Here is a 10,295-nt window from a genome sequence, read left to right as displayed (position 1 = left end):
GGAGGAGATCCTGGAAATGAAGTATGCCACAGGAAATCATACTCTACATAAGCAGAGCAATGAAAACTATTGATATTCTTCATATTCATGTTATATTTATTCAGGGTTTTCAAGAGGGGCTGCGGCAAATCATTCATGTAGCACAAGAATATGAAGCAGAACTTGCTTGGCCTTGTGAATGTTTAAACGCCATCTCATGATCAATCTTTGGATGTGAAAAGAGGCATGTCTTGCCTCTCTCCCTTCCTCTCTCTCTCTCTATCTCTTGCTTTCCCTCTCTCTCTCGCTCTCTCTCACTCTCTCACTCTTCCTCTCTCTCCTCAGGCAACAGGCCCTGCTGGCAGTGATCAGTCAGAAGGACGCTAACATCGCTCTGCTAGAGCTGTTTGCCTCTGGGAAGATGAAGACCCAGGAAGAGGTTTTGGCTCTGAAGAGGGAGAAGGACAGACGGATGTACCAACTCAAACAGCAGGTCAGGACTGGTGACAAAATGCAGGTGGACCTTGTATTCAACCATTATTCAGGGTTGATGTCAATTCCATTTCAATTAAGTCAACTCAGTAAGTCAAAATAAAATTCCAATTCTCTTTCTTTCTTATTGAAGAGTATTTAACATTTTAATTTTAATTTCAGTGATCTTCCTGAATTGACTGAATTGAAATGGAATTGACCCCAACCCTGCCTTTATGTATACAGGAGATCCAACATGTTGCAGGATGGACTTGCTCACGATAGCAGCAGTGGTCCGTTTTAACCTTTATTTCAACTACTTAGTTGCTACTCTCTCTCTTCTAACTAGATACATTCCTTGTCATTAGGTTCCCATAATGACTAAGTCATTGTTTGGTCTCTCGTGTTAAATTGTAGCACTGACATGTTTGTGTTTTGTTCCACAGACACAGAGCAGGATGAAGCTGATTGCTGACAACTATGAAGACGACCACTACCACCCCCATCCTCCTCATCACACCCAACCCCAGCAACCCCACCCGGGCCCCCAGGCTCAGCTCCCCCAGCCACAGTATCAGCAACAGCCCCCATACCCCCATGCCCCACACTCCCAGCACTCCCAGCACCTCCAGCCCCAACCCCAATAACACCAAGCACCCTCCGCAGCCTCAACAGCAGTACCCCCCTCATCCACAGCAGCATCCACAGGGGCATCTCCAGTGGCCCCCGCCTCAGCAACAACAACACCAACCACGGCCCCAGCACCCGCAGCAAGTGCAGACCCCACACCCACAAAACAACACGCACACCCAGGACAGCATCCACATGGGCCTCCACCACAGCAGCAGCACCCCACCTACAACAGCACCCCCAACAGTACCCACAACAGCATCCACAGCAGGTTCCCACAGCCCCCTCAGCAAGCCCCCCACCCGCAGCACCCACATCCCCAGCAGCACCCCCACCACACGCCCTTTAACAACACGGCGGGCACCACTGCCACCCGCCCCCACACCACCGCGAAAGACCAGGGCCTGCCAGAGGACCCCCCCATGCCGGCCATCGCCCCTCCCCCGACCAGGTTAGATGTCTCCCTCTGTTGTGTTTACAATCAGGGCCTGGAACCATCCTCTCTGTGGTGTGGTGGTCTAATAGCTACAGTGTTGCATTGTGGGTCTAAATCTACACAGTGTCTCAAATGGCACCCTATTCAGTAGTGAAGTACTTTTGTGCATTATTTCCCTACACCACATGGTATATCAGCACGGTAGAGTTCAATGGTTATAGTTCATTCTTACTTATACAACGGGTGGGTCTAATCCTGAATGCTGATTGGTTGGAAGTGCATTCCAGCCTGTGTCTATTGCACAATTTACCACCGGCAAAATCTATGACGTTAAAATGCATATTTTATTTGCGCAATCCACTATCTCATCAGGAAGGGAAATTATAAACTTGATCTCCACTATAAAAAGCATCGAGACATTATCTCACATTTAATTTTAATAAAATATATTTTATTGTATAAACCTTAATGTTTCAATATTCAAATTAGATCTCCAACTGTTCCATAGTAATGAACGTGTAGGGGTTGGGAGTTGTTTCTCAGCCAGTCTAAATCATGAATCAGCTGGCATCATTTTTATGGATATATAAACAAAGAAATGTGAATTGAAAAGAAGTGGAGCTACTTTGAAGTCTTTCCAGCTTCAGTTTGAAGTTAGAGAGAGCATATTTTAGATGGCTAGCTAGCAATTAAGGGACAAGAACGTTACCAGCCAGTATGGCAATGGAACATTTAGAATGAACGACTGGGTCGCATCCATAGATGCAGAACAAAAAGACTGAATGACTTGGTCGCGTCTCTGGCAACCGAACCAGTAGAACGAACAACCAGCCGGCTTGGATAGCAACCTTAGATTTGTTTCAGGAAAATATCGTGTGGAAGGATGAAATAGTATGAATAAATTAATCAGAATTACTTTTTTATCAAAACATGTCAATCATAATTTGAATATGTTGGTAACATGTCTCGGGCTTAACAACACCCGTGCCAATATATCCTTCAAACAACGGCTTCTCGGGCATTAGCACTTAAAGGTTCTATGTTTTGAAAACATTATTGGCATTGTGGAATTTGATTTTCATAATAGCAAGCGTGGATTTATGGTTTGGTTAGCTAAACTAGCAAGTCTGTTTGTTTGGATACCAAGGCAACTACTGTATCTATCTAGTAAACTTGTTAACTACCTCATTGGATGTTTCTAGTGGCAAATGTGTTACTGCATATCCTTGGACATCCTGCAATAATTTGCTGTTGAGACAGTTCTGTATTTTTTTTTTTCATGGTAATTCACCCTTACGAAAAAAATATTGCAGTCAGAGAGCAGTATAACTGCAGTACACTACAGTATAACTGCAGTTAGTGTGCAGTGTAACTGCAGTTAGAGTGCTGTATAAATGCAGTATGCTGCAAATATTCCGTCCAAAATAACATTTTTTTTACTGCAGTAATTTTGCAGTTTAACTGCATTTACAGCGCAGTATAACTGCTGTTCAACTGCAGTTATTCTGCAATTGCTGAGTCCAAAATACCACAGTCGACTGCAGTTACTGCGCTTTTACTGCAGTTTTAAGCTGTTATCATTTTCTGTACAGGATCACTACGGAGCTATAGCCGGTGCGTCGAGCAACACACATTCCACGTCATTCATTATTTTCCATAGAATGCATATCCCTCGTTGACTAATACATAACCTTTGACTTATACTAACTTCTTTCTACTCTCTTCACTTCCTGCTGACCTTCTCTGCCGGCCATATAACACTGTCACGATAGGATGACGAGGAGGGCATTTGGGCGTAATCGTGTCCATGACAACCAAAGCTCTGACGTTCAGAGGGGTGAGATGTTTTGAAACAACTTCCTGCTTTTTCTCGTTCTCTTCATTTTTTTCTCTTCTGTTCTCTCTCTGTGTTAGGAGTGGGCTGTGGTAAAAAATGTTTTTCTGACTGATAAGTAACCCTCCCTCCCTCCCTCCCTCCCTCCCACAACTGCAAGGCTCTCCAGAGAGTAGTCTCTCCTACTTATTGACTCCCTCCTTCCTCCTCCTCCTCATCTTCTTCATCCCCCCTTTCTTCTTCTCTTTCAGCTGTCTGTGCTAACCCAAATCCAAACCGAGTGACTCGTTTTGTCCTTCTCAACAAGGAGGCCTGTGCCTCGTTCATATTGTATACACATATACATACACACACACACACACACACACTATATATAGTGTGTGTGTGACACATATATATATATATATATAGAGAGAGAGAGAGACCGAAACATCTATGGAGTGTGTCTATGTGTGTTCAGAATTTTGTCAATAACAAAACATATTGAGCATAAAAACACGTTTTATTTAAATGTTTTAACTGGTCAAAGGATAGTGTGTGGAGTGACATATGTGACTTTCCTCTGTTTTGTACATTACAAGAAAAAACTCCTTATCAGAAAGCACTCAACTGTCACATATCTCACCACATCTGGGTACACCAGGACAACAGCATTGAAGACGACAACAAACAAAACACACAACACAGAGACTGGCTGGACAATGCATCTGCAATGACGGAGTCACTCCAAACCTCCACTTTAACAAAGGTAGTGATAGTCCTCACTCACAAGTGCAAGTTTCTATCCGCTGTGCTGCAGAAAATAATATCTTTGGTACTTTAGTGAGCTGCAAAAATAGGATCTATTCCCCTCTGTACAGAGACTCCACCCTGCAGAGACTTCCCTGTCTGTGGTTCTCACAAAGGATAGTCTGGCCTAAGAAACCTTGAGACACAGGCCAAAGGAAAGGACTGCGAAAATGATTACATTCTCATTTAGATGAGCTAATGTTACACTGTGTGAAATCTATTTTGAGACTCTCTCACATACACACACGTGCACGTTCTCTCTCACACACGCATGCACGCACACGCACACACACACACACACACACACCATTGGGTTAGAGTGAGACCTGAGTCTCTGTACAGAGGGGAAGACATCCTATTTTTGGCTATGCCGGATTAAGTGATATGACATGCTATTCTACAGAATAATTTCTCTGTAATTAATATTACCTGATTAAACTAATCATGTAATTAGCTAGAGAGTCGGGGCACCACGAAATAATGTTTATAGAGCTGTTATCTTCTGAATACACTCTTAACTTCTTAGTGATCCCTTCGCGCGCCAATCCCTTGATCCCTTCGCGCGCCGTTAACGGGATTGATTTGACAACACCCAGTGAAATAGAAGTGTGATAAATTCAACAACAGAAATACTCATAATAATAATTAATAAATCATACAAGTGTTAACAATAGGTTTAAAGATGAACTTCTTGTTAATCCAGCCACAGTGTCAGATTTCAAAAAGGCTTTACAGCGAAAGCAAACCATGCTATTATCTGAGGACAGCGCCCAGCATACCAACACATGAAAATCATAATTCAACCCGCCAGGCGTGACACAAAAGTCAAGAATAACGATATAATTCATGCCTTACCTTTGAAAATCTTCTTCTGTTGGCACTCCAATATGTCCATTAAACATCACAAATGGTCCTTTTGTTCGATAAATTGTCGTTCTATCCCCAAAATGTCCATTTATTTGGCACGTTTCATTCAGAAAATACACCGGTTCCAACTCGCGCAACATGACTACAAAGTATCTAATAATTTACCTGTAAATGCTATCCAAACATTTCAAACAACTGTCCTAATCCAACTTTAGGGATTTTTTACCCTGTTGAATGTAGGGGGCAGTATTTTGATGTTGGATGAAAAATGTACCCAAATGAAACTGCCTATTTCTCATGCCCAGAATCTAGAATAGGCATGTAATTGTCAGATTAGGATAGAAAACTCTAAAGTTTCCAAAACGGTCAAAATATTGTCTGTGAGTATTACAGAACTGATATTACAGGCGAAAACCTGAGGAAAATCCAACCTGGAAGTGTTGTTTTTCCTGAAAGCTCTCTGTTCCATAGCCTGCCTTTGCACCATATCAACCAGATTCCTTTTCCTATGGCTTCCCCATGGTTTGAACAGTCTTTAGCTTTTATTTTGAAAAATGAGTGAGAAAGATCACAATGCGTCATTGGATGGCTGGGTGCCAGCAGCGTTTTGCATGTGCAACAGCTCGGAGCAGACATTTTCTCTCTCTCTCCTATTGAAGAAGCTACAGTCCGGTTGAAATATTATCGGTTATATATTGTAAAAACAACCTGAGGATTGATTATAATAAACATTTGACATGTTTCTACAAACTTTACGGATACTATTTGGAATTTCCGTCTGCCCGGTCTTGACCGCTCAAGCCTGTGGATTTCTGAACATAACGCGCCAACCAAATGAAGGTATTTTAGATATAAAAATAATCTTTATGGAACAAAAGTAACATTTATTGTGTAACTGGGAGTCTCGTGAGTGCAAAACTCCGAAGATCATCAAAGGTAAGCGATTCATTTTATTGCTTTTCTGACTTTCATGACCAATCTACTTGGCTGCTAGCTGTTTGTTGTGTTTTGTCTGCTGAGAGAGATGTCCTTACATAAACGGTTGGTATGCTTTCGATTATTTCAAAAAGCTTTTTTGAAATCTGACACGCCAGGTGGATTAACAACAAGCTGTGTTTTACTATATTGCACTTGTGATTTCATGAAAATTAAATATAATTTAATTTGAATTTGGCGCTCTGCAATTCAGCGGATGTTGACGAAAATGATCCTGCTAATGGGATGGGTGCATCAAGAAGTTAACGTAAATAATCAATAAAATTTAAGTTTAAGACGGGATAAACTGTGTTCAATACAGGACGAAAACAAAGTGGAGCGAGCTTTCAGGTCGTGCGCCACAACCACAACAGAACACTAGACTCGACCCTCGTTCTGAACAGCCATACTTCTTCATTACTCAAAGGAAAAAAATCAACCAATTGTATTTATTTATTTATTAAATAGCTAAATAATCACACAGAATTAAATTAAACACAGAATGGATAGTACATTGATTACTAATTATGTCATAAATGAAAAACGTCCCTTGTGGACAGAAACGATATGACGGCTGGTTACACAAAGAGAGGGGGTTAGGTTTGAATGAAAGCAAGGGAAGGCAAGGAACAAAGAGTTTTGGGTGTCAATGGGACCTCGTGAGCCATGCTATTGTAAATACAGAATCCTATATATTTTACATAACAGCCCATTTGGAAAAGGAAAATGCTAGGAATATTTACTCTGAGCTGCGCTTCAATGGGTTGGTCGTAGATGGAAGGCCGTGTTGCCCAACAGAGATCTTCCTGTCCTCTGAAGAATGTCTCTGGTGGTAAACTGGATACGTTGTCCGGCCTTTCCTAGCCCACGTTTACCGTGGCTGCGGCTAACTCAATTGGCTAGGAGGTATCACTTCCGAAGTGAATAGGAGTTCAACGTTCATACCAAGTTGCCATACTTTTAAGCTCGTGCTATATTCTGTTAGGTTATCATCTGAGCCCTTTTAACGTGGGACCGTCGTCCTCACGTCTTCGGGAACAGAAAGGTATATTTTCGTCAAGGGCTTTATATAGGAGGGGAGAGAAGGGCGTATTTCATAGTTTATAACCAATGTCTCTTCACATGGGCGGGCCACTGAGCAGAGCTTTAACCTTATGAAAACCCAATTCTCTCATTTGGAAGCTAAAATTACATTTAATCTGTTCACAAGTAGTTGCTTATTTAAACATTTAAATTGCACAACAATTCCATGTGAATCTGATAGAATGTGTAGACTTTCCAAGATACAGTTCATGTCGTCCTGTCATCAGTCATAATGTCTCAGACGCCAACTTATCTGGCATCATCATATTTTCAACTGGTTGGATTACCGAAATATGGTTCCTTTCCCCCCACCTTTTGATTTTCCCAGACTCTCTATGTTTAACAAAGGCTTTTCAAGAGTCCTTCGGTAGAGCCAAGAGAGAGGAAAGGGAGAAAGGTATTTATGGGGTGGGGTCATAAACCTTACCCAAATCCCAACGTCATGACACTGTCATCTGTTCAGTAAAAGGCTAGTTAACTTAATATGGAGATGTCATTCACTGTCTCTCAGTGTTCTATGTTTGTGGGTACAATGATATTGATGAAGGGAACATGAGACTTAGACAATATTCGAGATTTAACACATCGCCGTAGTGTGAAATATTATTTTCCTCCGATCTCACAGACTTTCCTCAGCCTAGTCTGAGAGTGTGTCCTACAGTCATCAGAGAGAGAGAGACTCAGTTTAGTTAAGCTGAGCTGTCTGAATCCTCCTTTTGTCTCTGTATCTCAGTGTTTCTTCTACATAGTGGGAAGAGTGAACTTACTCTAGCTTCATTCTGTAGACATACACTCACAGGAGCTCAGCTGCTCAGATGAACAGGTCAAAGTTCACCAGCTGAGGTCAAAATACAATGGCGGTACAGTGCTACAGGTTCACAGTTTAGATCCATATACAGTGAGCCTTCTGCAGTCTCTATGCAGGGTAAGAATACTATTTCAATAGTTGTAAACCACGTACTGTTGTGCCATTACTACCATGTTCCTCTTGGGATATTTCATCATACTGTTTGTAAGCTATTACATGAAGCAACTAAGGAATATATTATCTCCTTAATTTCCCATACTGTCGCTGTAAGAGGTAATGGACTCAAGATCCTTTAAAGGATAGTATGAGATTTAGTCAATTAAGCCCTTTTTCTACTTAGCCAGAGTCAGATGAAATCATGGAAACTAAGTTGAAGGTAGTTTCGCAAGTTATAACTAGTCCTAACCCTAGTTAGCAAATACAATTTCTAAAAACAACAAAATGCCAACCCCTCAATTATTCTATTCTCACAGACCTTCCTAAGATGAAAGTGAGTTCTGGAGTCATCAGAGAGAGAGAGAGACTCAGTTCAGCTGAGCTGTCAAACTCAAATGTAATCGAAGCCATGTAATTATGCAACATATCAGCTGTTAAAGACAAATAGCCTGAGACAAAAGTAGTGACTGAGAAATTATTCTGAATGTTCCTCTGCAACATTAGCCACACTTTCCGTATGAGACTGGTTTCTACTATCTGTGGTTTTCCTGTGAACAAGTTCCACATCTACTTCTCTATTCAAACAACCCTCTGACACAGTCACCATCTTCTGTGAAGTCAGACTAACAGTCTGTAGATGTCTGATAAATGGTGTTGTTCATCCCTGATATGGCTGGTCATCTGTTTCTGGTCATCCTCCTTTTCGGTGAGTTATTCCTCCATTCCAAGTTCCATCATCTGTTAGTTCTTCAGGATTCTCTCTCCTCTTTTAATATTTTACTTCAGGAATTCTTTATATATTTCAGAATCTCATGTCTGTAATAATTGTGTCTTATTCCATTGATCATCTTATTGATGTATTTTTCTCTATCATTATATTTTGTTCAGATCAGAATGACTACTGCTTGATAGCGTGCCCATGGATCCATTGTAGTATATGATACTTTACCAACTTCTACAAAGTGTTCTTGTCTATCATGCTATTTTTGAATGGCACATTTACCTGATCACGACCTATTGTGTTATTTCCAGTCACCTTCCAATACATCGAAGCCCAAGGTCCTTGTGAGTGTTTTTTACTTTTACTAAATAATAATACCATCAATCAATCAAAGTTATCTTGTTAACGCAAACTACATAACTGTGGATGCAAAGACAACAGTGAATTAATTATTTTTCTTTTTCAAATGTATATCAGGTGCTGCAATATCTATGAGTACTTACATAGCACACTCCATCATCCCCCACACCATACATCGATTTCATTTCATACGCAAGAATGTAAGGAATTAAGTGAAAGGAAATCGTTGTAAACACACAGCACACATGATTAAATGGCACTCATAAATAGGAATGATATCAAATAAGACATGCTGATACGTAATATAAAGAGAATGGCAGGGCCTAGTTTAGTAAGAGTCAGTGTCACTTGTGACATATACATTACATTCAAGAAGAGTGATGCAAAAAGGAGTCTCTGTCCTTTCCCAACAGATCCAAAACCAGACATTACAGTCAATATTGTTGAGTACTTCAACATCATCTGTTTGATTCCTGGGTCCGTCAGTCCTGACACCACCTGTAAGTTGGAGAGGAGAGTCAGCCATCCTTCACAGTAAAGATCACGAAGAGAAAATCCACCTCAGCATCCGGACAGGAGTTCTGTCTATTCACTCCAAAACATAGTGATCTGATCAGTCGTCTACAGTCAGTGAGGCGTAAGGAGGTGAGCTGTGACTACAGATTGAGCTCAGGACCAAACTCTCCCTCTCCACACAGTGAAGGGTACAGCTTTGCACGTGAGTCATTATCTAAACAAATCTATCAGTGCTGCAGGTCTTTATGATCTGACTCACTTTGATTTTAGCATCTTCTTAGTATGACTTTATTGATTCTGACCAACAAACTTCAATCTCAAATGATTTCAGATCTGGTGGGAGTTCACATCAGCGATCCAACAACTATACAGACACCTTCTATAGCAGGTAGTCCACATGCAGCTGTTACACATGTTTACCTTTGTTTCATTATGATTTTTAACAGAACACTGTTGTTGTGATAAAATGATTCACATTATCCTAGCACAACAGTGAATCCTACAACAGGTGTTTTGGTCCTCTAGAGACAATTTTCATTTTAATTGAAAATATCAAATTGTAAGTACACAACACGTCAACTACCTATTACCTATGAGTCTAAATATTAAAAAGTCTTAATTAATGAATTATCAATATGAATAATGTACCTCAACTCAAACCACAGATTTG

The 10,295-nt window shown here is 40.8% G+C and overlaps 1 protein-coding gene across 3 annotated transcripts; it reads left to right on the top strand.

Moving 5' to 3' along the window:
- Positions 1-329: 329 nt before the first annotated feature.
- On the top strand, positions 330-10,012 carry LOC115142725 (uncharacterized). Of its 3 annotated transcripts, XM_065001623.1 has the most exons (8): positions 330-472; positions 897-1,531; positions 3,289-4,098; positions 8,629-8,734; positions 9,061-9,093; positions 9,227-9,309; positions 9,523-9,827; positions 9,957-10,012. In XM_065001623.1, exons 2-3 carry the CDS (start codon positions 931-933, stop codon positions 3,291-3,293), a joined length of 606 nt encoding a protein of 201 aa, XP_064857695.1. In that variant the 5' UTR covers positions 330-472; positions 897-930; the 3' UTR covers positions 3,294-4,098; positions 8,629-8,734; positions 9,061-9,093; positions 9,227-9,309; positions 9,523-9,827; positions 9,957-10,012. The 3 variants fall into 3 exon arrangements, with proteins under 3 accessions (XP_064857695.1, XP_064857693.1, XP_064857694.1); XM_065001621.1 differs by lacking the exon at positions 9,227-9,309; XM_065001622.1 differs by having other exon boundaries at positions 9,227-9,827.
- Positions 10,013-10,295: the final 283 nt, after the last annotated feature.

This window comes from Oncorhynchus nerka, linkage group LG15 (genome assembly GCF_034236695.1).
Source record: "Oncorhynchus nerka isolate Pitt River linkage group LG15, Oner_Uvic_2.0, whole genome shotgun sequence".
In the NCBI taxonomy this organism is placed as follows: Eukaryota; Metazoa; Chordata; class Actinopteri; order Salmoniformes; family Salmonidae; genus Oncorhynchus; species Oncorhynchus nerka.
The sequence above is the reverse complement of the archived record's forward strand: the minus strand, read 5'-3'. Positions and strand labels throughout refer to the sequence as shown.